Here is a 22,961-nt window from a genome sequence, read left to right on the forward strand (position 1 = left end):
AAATGATTTGGATGTGAACATAGGAGGTATAGTTAGTAAGCTTGCAGATGACACCAAAATTGGAGGTGTAGTGGTCAGCGAAGAAGGTTACCTCAGATTACAACGGGATCTTGATCAGATGGGCCAATAGGCTGCGAAGTGGCAGATGGAGTTTAATTTAGATAAATGTGAGGTGCTGCATTTTGGGAAAGCAAATCTTAGCAGGACTTGTACACTGAATGGTAAGGCCCTCGGGAATGTTGCTGAACAAAGACACCTTGGACAGCAGGTTAATAACTGCTTGAAAGCGGAGTCGCAGGTAGATAGGATAGTGAAGAAGGCGCTTAGTATGCTTTCCTTTATTGGTCAAAGTATTGAGTACAGGATTTGGGAGGTTATGTTGTGGCTGTACAGGACATTGGTTAGGCCACTTCATGCAATTCTGGTCTCCTTCCTATTGGAAAGATGTTATGAAACTTGAAAGGGTTCAGAAAAGATTCACAAGGATGTTGCCAGGGTTGGAGGATTTGAGCTACAGGGAGAGGTTGAACAGGCTAGGGCTGTTTTCCCTGGAGCGTGGGAGCCTGAGGGTGACCTATAGAGGTTTATAAAATCATGAGGGGCATGGATAGGATAAATAGACAAAATGTTTTCCCTGGGTTGGCAGAGTCCAGAACTAGAGGGCATAGTTTAGGGTGAGAGGGGAAAGATATAAAAGAGACCTAAGGGCCAACGTTTTCGCGCTGAGGGTGGTACATGTATGGAATGAACTGTCAGAGGAAGTGGTGGAGGCTGGTACAATTGTAACATTTAAAAGGCATCTGAATAGGAAGGGTTTGGAGGGATATGGGCCAGGTTCTGGCAGGTGGAACTGGATTGAGTTGGGATATTTGGTCAGCATGGACGGGTTGGACTGAAGGGTCTGTTTCCATGCTGTACATCTCTATGACTCTACTGACCTTCTGATAATGTAGAACTTTTCAGTAATGACCTTCCGACAGTGCAGCACTTCCTCAGTACTCACCCTCTGAAAGTGCAGCAGTCTCTCATTACTGACTCTCTGATAGTGCAGCACTCCCTCAGAAGGGCATTAATAATCATGCTAGATTTTATGCCATGTTTCTGTAATTAGTCAGTCTTTTTATCAGTCATGGTATATGGGCTTTGCTGAATAGGCCAATTTTAATTTGCTATCTCTACCTGCCCTGGAAAAGTTGGGAGCAACAACCTTTTTGAACCATTGCAGTCTGTTGTGTATAGATACACCCACAGTGGTGTTAGTGAGGGAGTTCCAGTATTTTAACCCAGTCAAGTAATGTCGTTCCAAATCAGGTTGATGTGCGTCTTAGAGGGGATCCTGCAGGGTGTGCTGCTCCCATGTACCTTTTGCCATTTCTTTTTGATGATAACGGAAGGTACTCTCAGAAATGGATTTGTGTGTTGCAGAAGTACACCTTGTTGATGGTACACACTGCTGCCACATAGTGACCTCTGCCTTGAAAATGATAAATCTGCTTCGGCTAGGCAGAAGGTGACTTGAATTGTTTCATAGCAGGAGTGTTGCCCATACTTATAGATTATACAGCATTATCTGATGGAGTAAACCCTGGGGATCGGCCTAAGAGATCTAGTCAATGCCTTCTGGACCACTGGCCCCACTACAGGCTCTGTATTCCATTCCAATAGATTTGATACTCACAGAGAGACCATACCAGTCAAACCAATAAGAAAGAATGCAGTAGAAGAGGAAATGCTGGAGGTCTTAGAAAACACAAAGGTAGATAAATCTCAGGACCTGATCAAGTGGGTAGCATGGTGGCACAGTGGTTAGCACTGCTGCCTCATAGCACCAGAGACCTGGGTTCAATTCCTGCCTCAGGCAACTGACTGTGTGGAGTTTGCACATTCTCCCCGTGGGGGTGCTCCGGTTTCCTCCCATAGTCCAAAAATGTGCAGGTTAGGTGAATTGGCCATGCTAAATTGCCTGTAATGTTAGGTGTAGGGGAATGGATCTGGGTGGGTTGTGCGTCGGTGTGGACCTGTTGGGCTGAAGGGCCTGTTTCCACACCGTAAGTAATCTAATCTTAAAAAAAAAGTGAGCACGCAGCAGATTTGCAATGAACAGAAATATTTACCATTGTCCTGTCCTCACACAGATGGTATAACAAAGAAATCACAAGGAGCAAAGCAGAGCAGCTGCTGAAACAGGAGGTAATGATTATTTTTCACTCTTCTCCTTTACTATACAAAATGTCAAAACCTAACAGTGTGACTATGCAAAAGAGTGGTTCAGAGATCACAAAGCCAACACTCCCAGGATGGGTACAGCACAGGGTTAGACACAGAGTGAAGCTCTCTCTATATTGTCCACATCCATTACTCTTAAGACAAAGTTAAAAATCACACCACACCAGATTATAGTCCAACAGGTTTATTTGGAAGCACTGGCTTTTGGAGTGCTGCTCCTTCATCATGCAACCAGTAGAGCAGGATCATGAGACACAGAATTTATAGCAAAAGATTGTAGTGTCATACAGCTGAAGTGATATGTTGAACAAGCCTAGGTTGCTGTTAAGTCTTTCATCTTTTAGAATGGGTTGCAGGTTTTGGTTCATTAATATGTAAATCCCAGAATTTCTTTTAAATCACATTGCCAAGATAACATAAGGTTTTATAAAAAAAAAGTGACATCTCAGCTCAAGCAATGCATTAAAGGTATGAGGTTAGAGTCTGTCTGGATCCCAGTCTTAAGTCAGACTGGTTCTATTTCTAGAAGCAGGAGAATCACCTTTAATGAGTTGTCTGAGCTGAGATGTCACTTTTTAAATATAAAACTTAAGCTATCACGGGAATGTGACTTAAAAGAAGTTCTGGGATTTACATATTAATGAACCAAAACCTGCAACCCATTCTAAAAGATGAAAGACTTAACAGCAATCTAGGCTTGTTCAATATATCATTTCAGCTGTATGACACTATCATCTTTTGCTATAAATTCTGTGGTCTAGAATCCTGCTCCACAGCTACCTGATGAAGGAGCAGCACTGCAAAAGCTAGTGCTTCCAAATAAACCTGTTGGACTATAACCTGGTATTGTGTGATTTTTAAATTTGTCCACCGAAGTCCAACACCGCTTCCTCCACATCATCACTCCTAAGACAAGCACTGTACAGGGTTTAATACAGAGTAAAGCTGCCTCCACACTGTCCCTATCAAACACTCACAGAGAAAGTACAGTGTGAGATTAGTTGTAGAGTAAAGTTCCATTTACACTGTAACCTTCAATCACGCCAAGGACAGGAACAGCATAGATTTAAGTATAGAGTAAAGCTCCCTCTATGGTGTCCTCCTTATCAAACACTCCCAAGTTATTACAGTTTGGGGTTAAATAAAAATACCACTCCTAAAACGCATTAGAACTTGAGTCCTACAGAGACCCTACTCTATGAATACAATATCCTATTAAGTGCAATCTATTGACCAATAGACGTGATTAACCACAATGCAATCCAGTCAATTGAATGAGTTGCTGGTACGAGTACCTCACTCTTTGGAATTTGAGCCTAGACCAGATCTGTTGCGAACAGTGGGACTGATCTTCAGGAGAAGGGTTGAAATGCTCCCTCCTGTGAGTGTCAGAGCACTTTTCTCACCTGTGTTTGTGCTGCATGAGATTGCACAAACTCTTGCCTTCATTCTTGAAGATCTAACTGTAGAAGCTGTGACAAGTGGCATGCTGCAAGGATGAGTGGTGGGGCCTCAGCTGTTTGCAGTCTATATAAGTGACATGCACAAAGGGACCGAGCATAATTATCTAAGTTTACTAATGAGTTGAAGTGAGGTGATCATGTAAATTGTGGGAAAAGTAACAAAGTAGCTGCAAAAAAGGTTAACATATTGGGTCATAAAATGCAGATCGAGTACAACGCAAGGAAGTGTGAGATTATTTACTTTAATTAAGAATAAAAATAAAAGGAAAGAAAGCTTGTAAATGTAGTTGTTATTCAAAGGGTCTGATCATACAATTAATCTAGAAATTAGCATGCATTTCCAACATGCAATTAAGAAAGCAAGTAGCATGCTGGCCTTTATTACAAAGGATTAGAGTATGGGAATAGAGAAGTTTTGCTGCAATTGATAAAGACTTTAGTGAGATTAAACTAGACATCCTACATGTTGTTTTAGATTCATAGATTCATGCAGTGCAGAAAAGGCCCTTCAACCCATCAAATCTGCACTACATAACTCCCACTAAAAGTGCACTAATTCCAATTTCCTGCACTTGGCCCATATCATTGAATATTATGATATCTGAAGGACTCATCCAGATATTGTTTTTAAATGTTGTAAGGCTTCCAGCTTCCACAGCCTTCCCAGACAGTGCATTTCAGATTCCCACCACTTGCTGAGTGAAAACATATTTTCCAAAATCCCCTCTGAATCTCCCGTCCCTTACCATAAAACTATAATCTCTTGTGATTGACCCCTCAACCACGGGAACAGCTAATGTCTATTCACCCTGCTCATACCCCTCATAATCTTATGCGCCTCAATCATGTCCCCCCTCAGTCTTCTATGTTTTAAAGAAAACAATCCAAACCTATCTATTCTCTTACAGCTCAATTTCTCTATCCTAAGCAAAATCCTGGTGAACCTTCTCTGTACCTCCTCCAGTACTATCACATCCTTCCTCAAGTGAGGCAACCAGAACTACATGCAGTACTCCAGTTTGGCCTGACTAATGCTCTATACAACTCCAACATTACTTCCTTGCTCTTTTACTCTATTCCATGACCGATGAAAGGAAGTGACACATATGCCTTTTAATTGTCCTATTCACATGCTCTGCTGATTTCACGGATGTGTGAATCATCACCCCAAGATTCCTCTTTTCCTCTAAGCTACTCAGTGTCCTGCCATTCATTAAACACTTGCTCACTTTTTTTCTTCTTCCAAAGCGCCTCCCCTCACGCTTGTCAGAGTTAAATACCATCTGCTACTGGTCTGCCCATCTGATCAATCAATTTATATCTTCCTGTAACCTACAACCATTTTCTTCACTATTAACAACTCTAGCAATCTTGGTGTCATCTGCAAGTTTGCTTAATATTTCTCCCACATGTTCATCTATATCATTTATACATATAACAAACAATAAGAGTCCCAGTATTGATTCTTGTGGTACATGCTGGACACTGGCCTCCAGTCACTCAAACTGGCTTCTACCTTTGTGTCCTGTTACTGTCAGTTTCTGATCCATTTTGCCGAGTTTCCCTCAATTCCATGTGCTTTAACCTTCTCGATTGGTCTCCTATGTCAGACTTTATCAAAAGCTTTGCTAAAATCCATATATTCAACTGAACTTCCCTCAGCTACACACTTGATCACATTTTCAAAAAAAATTCTAACAAATTTGTTTGGCATGACCGCCATCTGACAAAGCCATGCTGACTATCCCTAATAAACTCATGCCTTTCCAAATGGGTATTAAGTAGGTTGGTTCTGCATTTCAAGAAAGGTGGACATGCAGAGGGTCAGGTATAGCGAAGGTTCCTGAGATTGGTAGCTGGGATGAGTGCATTGTCCTGTTCTGAGAAACCAAGTAAATTGGGCCTACCATCTCTGAAGTTCACAGAATGAGAGCTAATCTAATTGAAAATGGACATTTATAAAGGGGCTTGACAGGGTAGACACTGAGAAACTGATTCTATTCAGTGGGGAATCATGAATGCAGGGACGCAGTCTCAGGAAAAGAATTGATTATTTAGGACAGAGACGAGTGAATATTTCTTCCCTCAGCAGGAAATGAATCTTTGAAATTCCCTACCTCAGAGGATTGGAGATGCTCCATCATTCAATACATTGAAGACAGGGAGAGAAAAATTTTAGGTCTTTCAGGGAATTAAGGGGTAAGGACAATGTGCAGCGAAGACTTTTTACACTGGTGGACATGAGTCTCACTGGCTAGGCATCATTTTCTGTCCATCCCTAATTGCCCTTGAACCAAATGACTTGCTGAACCATTGCAGAGGGCACTTAAGAGTCAGCTACATTCCTGTGGGTCTGGAGTCAACTTGTAGGCCATACCAGGTGGAATCGGCAGATATCCTTCTCTAAAGGACATTAATAACCAGATCACTATTTACAACAGTTGACATTGATTACATGGTCACGATTAAACTAGCTTTGTGATTTCAGATTTTTAATTATATTCACACTTCATCATTTGTCATGTCAGACAATAGACAATGGACAATAGGTGCAGGAGTAGGCCATTCTGCCCCTCGAGCCTGCACCACCATTCAATATGATCATGGCTGATCATCCTTAATCAATATCCTGTTCCTGCCTTATCTCCATAACCCTTGATTCCACAAGGGTTGATGTTGATGTTGGGATTGAATCAGTTTCATTTAGTTAAGGGTTACATTTTTTGTCATGTTGTAATTGCAAATGGGTGTATAAAGCATGGAAGTGTTTGTAATACACCATTATGCTAAGGCTGGCCTCCCTGCGTGAAAGAAACAATCGTAACCTGACTTTCTTATCGATTTATTCATTGTCCAATAACAGTGGGACTCAACGCCAGGTCTCCAGGACATTAGCCTGGGGCTCTGGATTGCTAGCCTTGTGACATTGCCACTGCAACACTGCCTCCCTTTAAATATGGTTCAGGGAGAAGATCAGCCATGGATGGATTTAGTGTCAAAGCAGATTCGACAGGCTACTCCTGCTGCTTTTTCTCATATTCTTATTGAATATCTTTTCTGCCTTAAAATCTTTTTATTGTTGTTATTTTTAAAAATCTGAATCTCTTGAATTGTGATGGTATTTTGTCTTCTATGTTATCCTTTTGCCTGTTAATGCAGTAATTTATGTATCCTTTGTAGGGTAAGGAAGGCGCATTCCTGCTCAGGAACTCAAGCCAGGCTGGAAAATACACAATGTCTGTGTACAGCAAAGCACCAGGGTAGGTCAAACTCTGCCATTGCTTTGTCTAACAGCATGGCCAATTTCAATAGGAGCTTGGTCAGCAAGCTTGCCGTTTCATTGACATTGAAACTCGAGTTATTGAATAAAAATGGACTGTACTCCATTTGCAATAATACTAGAGTATTACTAGACTGGGGTCTGTATGTTTTCAATAGAATTGAACTGGAAAGCATAGTGAGTTAGAATCTGATTAATATTCATTCACTACTTATGTGTTCCAGGACGTTTTTCTCTCCCTTTGTTTCCAATGTATCTGACATCAGCTCACATCACTGATACAAGCAGCATAATTACTATAAATATCTTAAACATCTTAACTTCGAGCATCCTGGTAGTGCATGGACACAATGATAATTGACTTGTTGACTAATCACTTTACTAGTCAATGTGCTATAGTCCCAAATAGAGGGTGAGTGAAACTCACAGTAATTGGAATCATTGATCCAAAATCACTCATTCCTATGAAGGATCCTAATTCACCACACATCATCTCCCCAATTTAACCGTATACTCTACCCAGCATGTTCTTTTCAGAAAGGAACCTAACTTATGTTTGTATTTATCAATACTAGATGCTGCTACTGTTTCCTAGGGAGTGGCGTCACTCAGTGAAATTTTGACAGATTCATTTTAAATTTACCCCTGTTCAATCCCAAAATGTCTCCTTTAGTTCTGCTCACATTCTCCTGAAGTCAGGTAAAAGCATGACAGCCATTGAAGGGAATCAGGAAGCACAGGGAAAGTGGAAGGAGGTCATCAAAGTATCAAAAAACAAGGATGAGAGGAATCTGTTCCATTGAGATGGACTCCGCTCAGCGTAGGCTGGTACCATTGATAGTCAAAGAGTGTGTTACTGGGAAAGTAGAGCTGGTCAGGTAGCATCCGAGGAGCAGGAGAATCGACGTTTCAAGCATAAGCTCTTCATCAGGAAAAGCTCTTCCTCATGGAAGAGCTTATACTTGAAACATGGACTCTCCTGCTCCTCAGATGCTGCCTGACTGGCTGTGCTTTTCCAGCAACACACTCTTCAACTCTGACCTCTGGCATCTGCAGAGCTCACTTTCTCCTGGTACCATTGATATTTGATAAGGGCCAGAGCAAGAGGCAGGAAACTAGTACAGAGGAGATGGTGAGATCCAGGAAACAGGAGATTGAAAAACAACAGGGGAAATGGTCAAGGCTCTAGAGTAGAACAGTGTTTGAGGCAAAATGAAGCAGAGAGCGTCAGAAAAGGACAGTGAATGTAACATTAATCAGGCAATAATCATTAAGGTAACATTGAAGAAAACCAAACATACATCAAAGCTATGTGACTTTGTGAAACATTCATTAGAAACTGGATGAATTAATAACACAGATAGCTTTGATTGAATTACCATTAGATGCAGGGGCAAGGTATCCAAATTTGGGGAGTATTTTAAAAGAAACAGATAAACTGAAAAAGGAGGATTGGTTTCCCTGTTAATAAAGGATGACATAAAGTCAGCACAGAGAGAGAGAGAGAGAGGATCTTAGTTAAACAAAATGGAAGTGAAATTAGTTTATATGGAGCTGTGAAACAGCAAGAGACAGTAAACAGTGATGGGACTTATTTATAGGTTTTTTTCCAGTAGTTGGGGTTTTAGCGTTGAATACAATTCAGAAAATTAACAGTGCATGTAATAAGGGTAATTAACCATGTGGGCAATAATCTTCCGATAGACTGGGAACAGCAAATTTGCAGAACCTGCGTGAGGGACAGGTTCCTGGAATAAATAGAAGACAAGATCACTATTTCAAGGAATCAACAAGAAAAACAGACCATATTTGTTAGGATTGAGAACACTTTCAGAGGGTCTTTACTACACTGCTGTGAAAGCTCAACAATTTTCATCAGCAATTCTTAATGGATAATAAATATTAACATTGTTAATGCCTTAATCCAAACATGACTGAAAGATAATATTTAGAATGAACCCCGAGCTTCAAGTTCTCTATCACTATTCCCTTTGCACTTTCTCCCATTTCTAATTCCTCTGTACCAAGCTAATTGTGTTTGTCCTGACCAGTTTTTCAGTGAGCATCTTTCTCTATAACTCTAGGTTTGATGCTGCTGTGTATTTCATTACTACTTCCTAAGTTTCCTGAATTTTGTGGTATCTATGTTGCGAAGTTTTTAACTGCGTGTAGTGGTGGAAAGTCAATTTGCATGAAATGAAGCAATCAGTGTGTGGCATAGCACCAATATTTCCCTATGGAGGTATGTTGCACAAGGCAAACAATGGTCTTATGTGAAGAGATGGGTGAGGTCTTAATTGAGGTGGGAGAGGAAACAATTTTACCTTTGAATTGTGGAGTGCACCAAAAGAGGGTTTGACATTGGATTGTAGAGGACAATGTTCCAACAGGAGTTAAAGTTCAGCAAAAACATACAAAAAAGTTGAAATATGTTAGGATTAATATATTTTTAAGTTTGGGTAAAGTTAGATTAGGTCTGTTATTGAATCTTTCAAGCAATTTCTACCTGGTTCAAACTGTCCTTCAAATAACTCAATTGGAAAGGCAAGGGACAACAGAGGGTCAATTCGCCACTGACATTTTTCAACACTGCACAATTAAAATTACTGCAATGCACAGAATCCAAAAACATTCCTGTTAATATAAGGCCAGTTATGAGGGTCTACCTATGCCACAGAGACTGCAGGCATTCAATAGGGTGTCTCACTACCACCACCTTCTCAAGGACAACTAAGGATAGCTGATAAAAGTTGCCCTTGCTGTGATCGCGAATAAGACAAATAAGAGAACTATGGACCAGGTTTTCCAAGGAGTGACAATCACTCGCAGATTGCCACTTCACTTTCTCTTCATTAAGAGAGAGCTCTGGATTTCTGAGTAGAATCCAATCTCGGGTCCTTTAGATATGCAGAGCTGTACTTCCATTCTGACCAGTTCTGTACAGGATAGTTGTAGGGAAGGCAAACCACAACTCTCTTTCACAGCAGGCAGTTGCCATATGTTACGATTAAAAGATTCAGAATCACAGGCAGCCACTTTGTAGATGGTAAACCTACTTTGGGCAGAAGATTAGTGGCATACCTCGGATTGATATTAGAATATCTTTACTTCCTCTTGGCCACTGCCCATGTGACATCAATTTTAAGACATTAACATATTTTTCTTTCACAGTTGCAAAATAAATGGGAAATGCAAGTACTTAAAGAACAAAATGTTAAATTCTCAATAAAACTAAGAAGTAGATACAGCTAGGATGTTAACATTTTCAGGTTCAGCCTCCGGTTTCAGGTCAAGAATGAGAAATGGAAAGATGTTCCTGTCCTGACAGTATTGGGGGCAATGTGGAGGGAACTTTACACTGTATCTAAGATCATGTTGTACTAGTCTTGGAAGTATTTGATGAGGACAATTAAAAGGGAGCTCTGCTCTGCATCTGTCCTTGTGTTGTACCCATCCTGGGAGTGATTGATGGGAACAATATAAGGGGAGCTCTGCTGTGTTTTTATCCCTGTGTTGTACTTGCCCTGAGAGTGTTTGATGCTTACACATATATCGTGTAAAGAAATGTGTTCTATCTTGTTGAGAATCCTCACCTTGATAAATACCAAAAATAATCTTGATTTGTATCCGGGTGTTTTGAGTGGCTAATATTAGACTCCAGATGTGACTCTGAGGTTCTGTTCGTCTCCATTAACTGCAGCTTGTTAGTTATCTGCTGTGACTGGAAGGGACAGCAGACAGTGTAAAGGGGAAGTAAAACTGTTGACTTAGTGCTGAGGCTCAGTGAGACTCACAGCAGCATTAGCAGCACTGCAGGGTGTATGTATATTGAAAAATGGAGTACGGTACGTAGCTGACAATGAACTTTGAAGTTGGGTGGATCCTTTCTGATTGTGCTTGTGAATGCTGATACTTCATGTCAGTGCCTCAGTCGAGGGAATCATGCCTGTCACTGCAACAATCTGCAGCAACTGATTAGCTTCAAGTCAATCATGTGCCACAGGAGGCTGGTAGGCAGTGTGTTAATGTGTTCCAATTGCTATGTGCCTCCTGCCCTCCAGCAGTTTATCCTCCCTCTTCCCAGACAACAACTCTACCAACTGCAGGCTTGGCATGATCTGACCGTCACCCTCACCATTTTCTGCATTAGTGGTGCTGGAAGAGCACAGCAGTTCAGGCAGCACCCGAGGAGCAGTAAAATCGATGTTTCGGGCAAAAGCTCTTCATCAGGAATAAAGGCAGAGAGCCTGAAGGGTGGAGAGATAAGCTAGAGGAGGGTGGGGATGGGGAGAAAGCAGCATAGAGTACAATAGGTGAGTGGGGTAGGGGATGAAGGTGATAGGTCGGGGGCGGTGGGGCTGGAGTGGATAGGTGGAAAAGAAGATAGGCAGGTAGGGCAAGTCATGGGGACAGTGCTGAGCTGGAAGTTTGGAACTAGGGTGAGGTGGGGTAAGGGGAAATGAGGAAATTGTTGAAGTCCACATTGATGCCCTGGGGTTGAAGTGTTCCGAGGCGGAAGATGAGGCGTTCTTCCTCTAGGCGTCTGGTGGTGAGGGAGCGGCGGTGAAGGAGGCCCAGGACCTCCATGTCCTTGGCAGAGTGGGAGGGGGAGTTGAAATGTTGGGCCACAGGGCGGTGTGGTTGTTTGGTGCGGGTGTCCCAGAGATGTTCCCTAAAGCGCTCTGCTAGGAGGCGTCCAGTCTCTCCAATGTACAGGAGACCGCATTGGGAGCAACGGATACAATAAATGATATTAGTGGATGTGCAGGTAAAACTTTGATGGATGTGGAAGGCTCCTTTAGGGCCTTGGATGGAGGTGAGGGAGGAGGTGTAGGCGCAGGTTTTGCAGTTCCTGCGGTGGCAGGGGAAGGTGCCAGGATGGGAGGGTGGGTTGTAGGGGGGCATGGACCTGACCAGGTAGTCGTGGAGGGAACGGTCTTTGCGGAAGGTGGAAAGGGGTGGGGAGGGAAATATATCCCTGGTGGTGGGGTCTTTTTGGAGGTGGCGGAAACGTTGGCGGATGATTTGGTTTATGCGAAGGTTGGTAGGGTGGAAGGTGAGCACCAGGGGCGTTCTGTCCTTGTTGGAGGGTGGGGTCTGAGGGCGGAGGTGCGGGATGTGGACAAGATGCGTTGGAGGGCATCTTTAACCACGTGCAAAGGGAAATTGCGGTCTCTAAAGAAGGAGGTCATCTGGTGTGTTCTGTGGTGGAACTGGTCCTCCTGGGATCAGATACAGTGGAGGCAGAGGAATTGGGAATACGGGATGGCATTTTTGCAAGACGTAGGGTTGGAAGAGGTGTAATCCAGGTAGATGTGGGAGTCGGTGGGTTTGTAAAAAATGTCAGTGTCAAGTCGGTCGTCATTAATGGAGATGGAGAGGTCCAGGAAGGGGAGGGAGGTGTCAGAGATGGTCCAGGTAAATTTAAGGTCAGGGTGGAATGTGTTGGTGAAGTTGATGTATTGCTCAACCTCCTCGAGGGAGCACGAGGTGGCGCCAATGCAGTCATCAATGTAGCGGAGGAAGAGGTGGGGAGTGGTGCCGGTGTAATTACGGAAGATCGACTGTTCTATGTAGCCAACAAAGAGACAGGCATAGCTGGGGCCAATACGTGTGCCCATGGCTACCCGTTTGGTCTGGAGGAAGTGGGAGGATTCGAAGGAGAAATTGTTAAGGGTGAGGACCAGTTCGGCCAAACGAATGAGAGTGTCAGTGGAAGGGTACTGTTGGGGACGTCTGGAGAGGAAAAAACAGAGGGCTTGGAGGCCCTGGTCATGGCGAATGGAGGTGTAGAGGGATTGGATATCCATGGTGAAGATAAAGCGTTGGGGGCCGGGGAAACGGAAGTCTTGGAGGAGGTGGAGGGCGTAGGTGGTGTCTCGAATGTATGTGGGGAGTTCCTGGTCTAGGTGGGATAGGACAGTGTCGAGGTATGTAGAGATGAGTTCAGTGGGGCAGGAGCATGCTGAGACAATGGGTTGGCCAGGGTGGTCAGGCTTGTGGATCTTGGAAAGGAGGTAGAACCGGGCAGTGCGGGGTTCCCGGACTATGAGGTTGGAAGCTGTGGGTGGGAGATCTCCTGAGGTGATGAGGTTCTGTATGGTCTGGGAGATGATGGTTTGGTGATGGGGGGTGGGGTCATGGTCGAGGGGGCCATAGGAAGAGGTGTCCTCGAGTTGGCGTTTGGCTTCAGCAGTGTAGAGATCAGTGCGCCAGACTACCACTTTTACCGTCACCCTCACCATGCCTGCCCTCTTTGACATATATGTACGGTGTAATTTGTGTGGGTATTCTAGGAAGGGAGAGCATTCAGCAGCTTGGAGTCAGAATCACTTTGCAAACGTAATGTTAGCAGGCTGCTTTCCCTGACCGTTGGGGAATGTCTGCTTTGCAACATTATGTAAGTGTTGAAACATAGGAACAGAAAATATGTGCAGGAGTAGGCCATTAAGCCCTTTAAGCCTGCCCAACAAGTCAAATGATAATGTAATCTCAGTATCCTATTCCCGCTGTCTCTCCCTTGATCCCTTTAGCCACAAGGGCCATGTCCAACTCCCTCTTGAATGTATCTAATGAACTGACCCCAACAGCTTCCTGTGGGAGAGAATTCCATAGGTTCACAACTCCTTGAGTGAAGAAATTCTTCCTCATCACAGTCCTAAATGACTCACCCTTTATTCTAAGACTGTGACTCCTCATTCTGCACTTCCCCAATAGCAAGAACATCCTTCCTGCATCTAATCTGTCCAGATCCATAGAATTTTATATGCTTCTATGAGATCCCCTTCATTCTTCTAAATTCCAGTGAGTACAAGCTCAGTTGATCTAATCTTTCCTCATATGTCAGTCTTGCCATCCCAGGAATCATGCTGGTGAACCTGTAATGAGCTATAAGAAGATGCTAGAAAAACATGGGTTGTTTTCTCAAGAGCAGCAGAGGCTGAAGGGAGTCTTGATAGAAGTCTATAAAATAATGAGATGCATAGATAGGGTTGACGGTCAGAATCTTTTTCCCAGAGTTGAAATGTCTAATACTAAGGGCTATGCATTTAAGGTGAGAGGTGGAACTTTTAGATAAGCACATGAATATGCCAAGAATGGAGGGAGATGGACGAAGAGATTAGTTTCATTTGGCATCATGTTCGGCACAACACCATCGGTTGAAGGCCCCGTTCCTGTTCTGTTCAGTTCAATGTTCTATGTTCTAAAACTGCTCACAACTCTCAAGGTGTGGCCTCAGCAAGGCCCTATACTACTACAGCAAGACGCCCGATACTCAAAATTGCTTTCTGGGAATTGCAGCTTCATCTGTCTCACTCTCAAAATTCAGGCAAAGGAATAGAGAAGTTACATTGCACTGATATTGGGAGGCTGGATGTTCCTGTTGCTCCACTGAAACCCAGTGCCTCAGATCTCACTCAGCCATACCAGATGCCAGCAAGGAATGGGAAGGAGATACAACGTATCCTTCTTCCTAGTCATAGTGGGCAGATTCGTCCATGCCCACCCAGAGGTTTTTAAAAGTGCAGGAATCAAACACATAGTGGCCGGTTGTTTTGGTACTGACTTCTCAATAACTTTCAGGTCAATGCTCCGGGGTCACTGAGCAAAAACAAAGAAATTTGAAATTGACAAATAAATCTGGTGTTGAGAGTTCATTTCTGTGTTGGTGACCATAAAACTAATCCCACCTTGATTCTTGGTAGAAGCAGATAACAATGTTTAAGAGGTAATTAGAGAGACATGTGAACAGGCAGAGAATACTGGGATGGGTTTAAAAGGGTGGTGCTGGAAAAGCGCAGCAGGTCAGGCAGCATCCAAGGAGCAGGAGGATCAATGTTTTGGGCAGGAGCCCTTCATCAGGAATGATCTGCTGTGCTTTTCCAGTGCCACACTTTTCGACTGTAACTCCCCAGCATTGCAGTCCTCACTTTGTCCAAGAGAATAGAGGGATGTGGACCATGTGCTACCCCACAGAGGTAGGATTAGTTTAGAACAGGCTCATCGTCATAGTGAGCCAAAGGGCTTGTTCCTGGGCTGTACCATTCTATGTTCAGCTCTACTTTCCCTGACCTGTTTTGCAATCATTAGTAGACCACAAAATGCCTCAAGTTCATTGGAATTACATTCACAAGCAAAATCCTGCGAGCCAAAGTTAGGAAATATGTCTGTTCATAAACCTGACCATATCTCAGCGGCACATATCTGGTCAGTATGAGTTAGGCTCCTTCATCCAAACTCCAGTGAGCACAAACTTTTTCAGGTACTTCCTGGCTAAGTTGTGCCCTTTACATAGCCACTTCTGTTGCTAGTGGGGGAGTCTCTCCATGTCAATCAGCTCATGGAGAAGTCTCAGTTATCCACAGTCTGGCTTGTTGTGGTGAATGCTTGCAGTGTTCATGGTGAAGCCTGGGTATGTCGACAATCTGGCCCCACACTGGCTGATACCGGTTAACATAACAAGGGTGGAGCTGAACTCAAAAAGACAGCTTGGCTCAAAAGGTCACCTTTTTATGGTTATGTCCTTACCCCACTGCAAGCCCCTGGTGAGACGCTGTCAAATGTGTACATTCTCCTCTCTGCGGTGAAAGGGCAGCAAGCTGAGTGTGAATCCTAGCAGAGGACTAATAGGTGGAATCACAGCTGTGCTGCTGGTACGACACAGATAGCTGCAATGAATAACAGACACTGACTGACTGCATATGAGGATCTCATGGAGATACCAAGCACTCAGACTCCAGTGTGACTGTCCTCTGCAGTGACAACCTCACATTGCTAGCTCACAGTCATTGGGGCATGAGGCATTGTGCAGACACTGACACACTCCCTGGCAGATCATTCATCCCCTTGTGGCACAAGAGCCAGGTTCTCTTGAGTCACCCCTGACCTCTACAGGCTCCACTGCCCTGTCAGAATGGCCTCCTGCTATTGTTCACAGGGAAAAGAACATCAATTCTCTCCAGGACAGCCTTCAGGGGCACCTCAAGGGAGGTGTTGCTTTTCTGCCTGATCTCTGATATCTCCAGGTTGGGTGGGGGTGATGAGCAGGGGTTGAGTGAGGCTTCTGGTTTGCTGAAAGTGAAGTGTTGCTTTTCCAACAGGACATCCAGATTCTGGAGCATGGAGGGTCCTAGCTGGGGCTGTGGTGGATAGCAAGGGGTGGTCTTCTTGTCTGTAAGGTTTTTGCACTTGCCCAAGTATTCACACGCAATGAGCTGAGAAGAACACAATCCCACAGGGAAACCTGACAGCTCCCACAACAGGAAGAGATCCTGCCCAATTTTCTGGCCCATCTCTACAGTTAGTCTTCAGCAAAAAGATTAAAATCACACAACATCAAGTTATAGTCCAACAGATTTATTTGGAAGCACTAGCTTTCAGAGCACGGCTCCTTCATCAGGTGGGGCAGGATCATGGGACACAGAATTTATATTAAAAAGAGCAAAGTCTCATACAGCTGATGCCATGTAATGAACAAACATAGATTGTTTCTAAGTCTTTAATCACTTAGAATGGGTTGCAGGTTTTGATCATTAATATGTAAATCACAGAACTTCTTTCAAGATATATTCCCGAGATAATTTAAGGTTTTATAAATTAAGATGACATCTCAGCTCAGACAATGCATTAAAGGTGTGAGGTTAGAGTCTGTCTGGTTTCCAATCTTGAGTCAGACCAGTTCTATTTCCAATGCAGGAATTTATAAAATATCACATGGACTGACTGCCTACAAATTCTGTGCCTTAGGATTCTGCCCCTAGCTACCTGATGAAGGTGCAGCACTCTGAACGTTTGTACTTCCAAATAAACCTGTTGGGGTGGCACTGTGGCTCAGTGGTTAGCACTGCTGCCTCACAGCACCAGGGGCTCAGATTTGATTTCAGCCTCGGGTGACTGTCTGTGTGGAGTTTGCACATTCTCCCCATGTCTGTGTGGGTTTCCTCCGGGTGCTCTGGTTTCCTCCTACAATCCAAAGATGTGCAGGTTAGGTGAATTGGCCATGCTAAATTGCCCGTAGTGTTCAGGATTGCGTAGGTTAGGTATGTTAGTTAGGGGGAAATATAGGATGGGGAAGGGTGTGGGTGGGTTACTCTTCAGAGGGTTGGTGCGGACTTGTTGGGCTGAAGGGCCTGTTTCCATACTGTAGGAATTCTAATTCTAGGGACTATAACCTGGTGTTGTGTGATTTTTTAACTTTGTCCACCCCAGTCCAACACCAGCACCTCCACATAGTTTCAGCAAAAAAAGTTCACCCAGAGGTTCAAAGTACAGATGGTTGTGGATGAATGTGTCAGCTGGATGGCTAGCATCACCTTGTGGTGGAGTTTGTTATTTCAGAAGGAAGTGGGGAAATGACTGTTGCCAAATCTGAACCATGGCCTGAATTATACGAGCAACTTTGTCTGGGCCCCTCAGACTGCCCAATAAATACTGGTGGCAGTGAGATGAGGGCCTTAAATGGGCATTAATTTTCCCTTAAAGGCAATAGTTTGCTCATTGTTGGGTGTTGTCCAAACTGCTCCCAGGACTAGTATAATTCGGGTGGGGATAGGAGCAGGTGCGGAAGCAGTGGACAGCCTATCTGCTGGATTTAAGCTTCTCTTCAAACCTGTGAGCTGGTGTGTGTTAAATCCAGCCCAGGTTTGCTCTGGAAAATAGAGCTCCTCACTGAGTTAATGTGACAAACAGGCAATGAAAAAATTCAATCTACTCAAGGTGTGGACAGTGCATCAGGGCACTGCTTGTTCCAGGTTACTGTGGCCAGACAGAGTTGTTAACACCAAATGAAAGCTACAGTGTCCATTTTTATAAACATAAACATCAGGTTGTAAGTTTGCTCAATGAGCTGGTGGGTTTGTTCTCAGACGTTTTGTCACCATGCGAGATAACATCATCAGTGAGCCTCCGATGAAGCATTGGTGTTCTGTCCCAATTGCTATTTATGTGTCTTGATCTGTTTTGGCGAGTGATATCACTTGCAGTTCTGTTTCTGAGAAGTTGGTAAATGGGGTCCAATAATCGATATGTTTGTTAATAGAGTTCTGGTTTGAACGTCGGGCATCTAGGAATTCCCATGCGTGTCTTTGTTTAGCCTGTCCCTGGATGGATATATTGTCCCAGTCAAACTGGTATCCCTCTTTGTTTGTGTGTATGGATACCAGTGATAGTTGGTCATGTTTTTTGATGCTCATGTATCCTGGTGGCTAGCTTCCTGCCCGTATGTCCAATGTAATCTTTGTTGCGGCCCTTGCAGGGTTTTTTGTATATGATGTTTGTTCTGCTGGCTACTGGTACTGGGTCCTTTAAATCCATCAGGAGCTGTTTCAGTGCGGTGGTAAGTTTGTGGGCTACCATGATGCCTAGGAGCTGGAGTAGTCTGGTCATTGTCTCTGAGATGTCCTTAATGTATAACATATAAGAGCACAGAATCCTACAGTGCAGATACAGGCATTTAGCCATTGAGATAGAGGCCATTTGGCCCATTGAAAGGGTATCCCACCCTATTCTGCACTAACCATGGCTGATCCACCTTGCCTACACATCCCTGGGCACGATGGGACAATTTAGCATGGCCAACCCAACCTGCACATCTTTGGACCATGGGAGGAAACTGGAGGAAACCCACACAGACACAGGGAGAATGTGCAAACTCCACACAGACAGTTACCCAAGGCTGGGATTGAACCTAGGTCCCTCGGGTTGTGAAGCAGAAGTTCTAACCACTGAACCACCATGTTGCCCAAAGATCCTGAGGGAACTTGAGATGATGGATGTTGAAAGGATATTTCCTCTTGTGGGAGAATCTAGAACCAGGGATCAGAGTTTAAAATAAGGGGTCACCCATTTAAAACAGAAATGAGAAAACTTTTTTTTCTCTCAGTGGGTTGTGAGTCTTTGAAGTTTCCTTTCTCGAAAGGTAGTGGATGCAGAATCTTTAAATATTTTAAAGGTAGAGGTAGACAGATTCTTGATTACCCAGAGGGTGAGTGATTATCGTTGAGGTTAAAATCTGATTAGCCATGATCTTGTTGAATGGCAGACTAGATCCAATTTGTTCATATGCTCCCCTATCCACAAACTCCTGACCGCATAGCCATAATAACAACAGCAGTCCTCAGCTCAGTTCAAACATTGTGCCATCTTGGGAGTATCCACTATAACAACACCACAGTGTGATTTAAACTGGGGTTGGAGCAAAAAGATCTGGGAGCATATGTTCACAAATCTTTGAACGTGATAGGATAATTGTTAATTTCAAAAATGTACAGGATTTTGTGCTTTGTTAATAAAGGCCGAGTGCACAACACCAAGGAAATTATGGTTAAACAACATACTGAGGACTCTGGAGATTGGAAATAAAGACAGAAAATCCTGAATAAGTCAGGAGGCCAGGCAGTACATGGGCAGATGGAATCAGAGGTAACGTTTCAAGCTGAGGAACTTTCCTCAGAACTGAAGTAAGGATAGAAATGTAACAGGCTTTGAGTAAGTGGGAGGGGGAGGGGGATGGGGAGAAAAACCAATAGGGAAGCTCTGTGGTAGTGTGGAGGGCACGAGAGATTAGTGATGAAAGAGTCTGTGGTACACAAAGCACAAGGGAAGGTAATTGTTGTAGTGCAGACGGTGAGCATGAATGGCAGAATTATGATCAACTTTGTCCAAAAGCAAAAATTGTGAAAAGCAAGAATAAACAAAATTGAAAAAAAAGAAACAAAATGAAGGTGGCAGAAGTTGAATCTGAAATTGTCGGATACAGTGTTGGGTCTTGAATTTAACATCAAATAGAAAGCTGAGGTGCTGTTCTTGGAGGTTGTGTTGAGCTCCCGTAGAACGCTGCAGCAGGCCAAGAGTGGAGAACATCAGCGCGAAAGTAAGGTGGAGAATTAGAACTGGGGGCAACTGAATGCTTGCTTGTGAACTGAGTGGAAGTGTTTGACAAGACAATTACACAGTCTGTATTTGATCTCCCCAGTGGAAAGAAGACCATTTCATAAGCAGCAAATACCGTTTTGTCTCCTCTGTTACAAGCATAAAGCCGATTTTGCAATGACCTGTCCTTTGAATTCTCCATTTTCTCTCACACTGACAATTTGTCCTCAGTCTGCAGCACTATCTGCAGCATCTCAAGATGGCGGCAGCGTAAGAAGTGTTCAGCCTCTGAGCCCATATTTTCCTCTCACCTGGCCGGCCACAATCTTATTTATTCTTTCTTTGTTTTGTTTTGTTTCTTCATCTCTTTATTACTGTTTTGTATCGAAATTCACCTTTTCTTCTTTTCTGTGGCTGTGGTTGCAAGGTCCTGCAGCATGGTGGAACTGGATGTCTATTCCTCGTGACCGTAGTGGCTGCAGCTTTGTTAAGGGCTTCGTTGTCTGTGGGTCTGGTCCGATCTTTCTGGTAGTAGTTTCAAAGGTGGCTATAGCAGTGGTGGCATGGGGGTTCCAATTGGTTCCTCGTGGCTATGGCAGTAATGTGGCAGCTTCGGGCAGCAACTGAAGTGGTGACAGCCTGAACGATGGCTTCAGCATCAGTGACTTGCTGGGTCTGGCCTCCTGTCCCTCCTGGCTATGGCTTGAGTGTAGGCCTTGGCGGTGGCAGCATGGTGGGTCTAATCTGAAAATCCTTGCTTTAGTGGCCTTCGGGGCAGTTTTGGTGGTGGCATCCTATAGCCACTCCATAAACCTGGATTGCCGTGGAGGGAACAGAAGATGAATGGTGGCTTAGTGGCTAGCACTACTGCCTCACAGCACCAGGGTCCCATGTTCAATTCCAGCCTCGGGTGACTGTCTGTGTGGAGTTTGCACATTCTCCCCGTGTCTGTGTGGGTTTCCTCTGGGTGCTCTGGTTTCCTCCCACAGTCCAAAGATGTGTAGGTCAGGTAAATTGGCCAAGCTAAATTGTCCATCATGGTTGGGATGGGCTACTCTTCGGAGGGTCGGTATGGACTTGTTAGGTTGAAGGGCCTGTTTCCACATTGTAGGGAATCTAATCTTCATCTCAATTATTTACTTTTATAATTTCTGCAATTGAAATGGCACTGAATTATTGTGATTAATACACACCGCACTGTATTTTCATAAATACAAGTGACAAAAAAATTGCCATTCCATTCTATTCTATAACACTGTAGCTAGAGGAACAGCATATTATCTCCCAGTTAGATCACTTTACAGCCTTTTGCACTCAACATTGAGTTCAACAACTTCAGACTGTGAACTCCGCCACACCATTTTAAAAATAAAATTAATCAGTTTTTATTTAGATTACTTTCCGAACAGCAACCCACCCAGATCCATTCCCCTAACACTACAGGCAATTTGGCATGGCCAATTCACTTAACCTGTACATTTTTGGACTATGGGAGGAAACCGGAGCACCCAGAGGAAACCCACACAGACACGGGGAGAATGTGCAAACTCCACACAGACAGTTGCCTGAGGCGGGAATTGAACCCAGGTCTCTGGCGCTGTGAGGTAGCAGTGCTAACCACTGTGCCACTGTGCTACCCAGTTAGACTCTTGCTTTACATGTTACAGATACAACAGTTCCTTTTTCTGCCATTCATACCCACTTTGAACAAATCTTTCTTGTTTCGTTTCCACAACCATAGAACATAGAACATAGAACAGTACAGCACAGTACAGGCCCTTCAGCCCACAATGTTGTGCCAAGCATTTATCTTAATCTAAGATCAACCTAACCTATACACCCCACAATTTACTGCCATCCTTGTGCCATCCTTGTCCAGCAGTTGCTTAAATGTCCCTCATGTCTCTGACTTTACTACCATTCCATGCACCCACCACTCTCTGCGTAAAGAACCTACCTCTGACATTTCCCCTAAACCTTCCTCCAATCACCTCAAAATTATGACCCCTTATGATAGCCATTTCTGCCCTGGGGAAAAGTCATCTACTCTACTTATGCCTCTCATTCCCTTGTACACCTCTATCAAGTCACCTCTCTTCCTTCTTCTCTCCAGTGTGAAAAACCCCAGCTCACTCAACGTCTCTTCATAAGACAAGCCCTTCAATCCAGGCAACATCCTGGTAAATCTCCTCTGCACCCTCTCGAAATCATCTACATCCTTCCTATAATGAAGCAAACAGAACTGGACACAATATTCCAAGTGTGGTCTACCAGGGTTTTATAGAGCTGCAGCAAAACCTCACAGCTCTTAGACTTAATCCTGCTGTTAATGAAAGCCAAAACACCATATGTCATCTTAGCAACCCTAACAACTTGGGTGGCAACTTTGAGAGACCTATGTACGTGGACCCCAAGATCCCGCTGTTCCTCCACACTGCCAAGAATCCTGACTTAAGCCTGTATTCAGCATTAAAATTTGACCTTCGCATTTATCCACCTACCACTTCTCAGCCCAGCTCTACATCCTGTCAATGTTTTATTGCAGCCTGCAACAGCCCTCCACACCATCTACAACACCATTTACTTTGAGTCATCAGTAAACTTCCTAACCCACCCTTCCACTTCTTCATCCAGGTCATTTATAAAAACTACAAAGAGCAGAGGTCCAAGAACAGAGCCCTGTGGGACACCACCGGTCACCAACCTCCAGGCGGAATACTTTCCATCCACTACCACTCGCTGTCTTCTTTTGGGCAGCCAATTCTGTATCCAGCCAGCCACATTTCCCTGTATCCCATACTTCCTAACTTTCTGAATGAGCTTACTGTGGGGAACCTTATAAGTGCCTTACTGAAATCCAACACATCACATCCACTGCTCAACCTTTATCAACTTGTCTCGTCACATCCTCGAAGAAAGCAAGAAGGCTTGTGAGACATGACCTGCCCCTCACAAGGCCATGCTGACTATCTTTAATCAAACTATGTTTTTCAAAATAGTCATAAATCCTATCTCTCAGAATCCTTTCCAATACCTTGCTTACCACAGACGTAAGACTGATTGGTCTGTAATTCCCAGGGATTTCCTTATTTCCTTTCTTGAACAGAGAAACAACATTCGCC

The 22,961-nt window shown here is 43.9% G+C and overlaps 1 protein-coding gene across 4 annotated transcripts in view; it reads left to right on the plus strand.

The window, feature by feature from the left end:
* btk (Bruton agammaglobulinemia tyrosine kinase) overlaps positions 1-22,961 on the plus strand; it is a 123,122-nt gene that overhangs the window by 73,208 nt on the left and 26,953 nt on the right. For all 4 annotated transcript variants that reach the window (XM_072594873.1, XM_072594876.1, XM_072594875.1 and 1 more), the window contains exons 9-10: positions 2,136-2,190; positions 6,870-6,949. In XM_072594873.1, the coding sequence (XP_072450974.1) occupies positions 2,136-2,190; positions 6,870-6,949 (135 nt within the window). The remainder of the gene's footprint in view (positions 1-2,135; positions 2,191-6,869; positions 6,950-22,961) is intronic.

This window comes from Chiloscyllium punctatum, chromosome 25 (assembly GCF_047496795.1).
Source record: "Chiloscyllium punctatum isolate Juve2018m chromosome 25, sChiPun1.3, whole genome shotgun sequence".
NCBI classification, from domain to species: domain Eukaryota; kingdom Metazoa; phylum Chordata; class Chondrichthyes; order Orectolobiformes; family Hemiscylliidae; genus Chiloscyllium; species Chiloscyllium punctatum.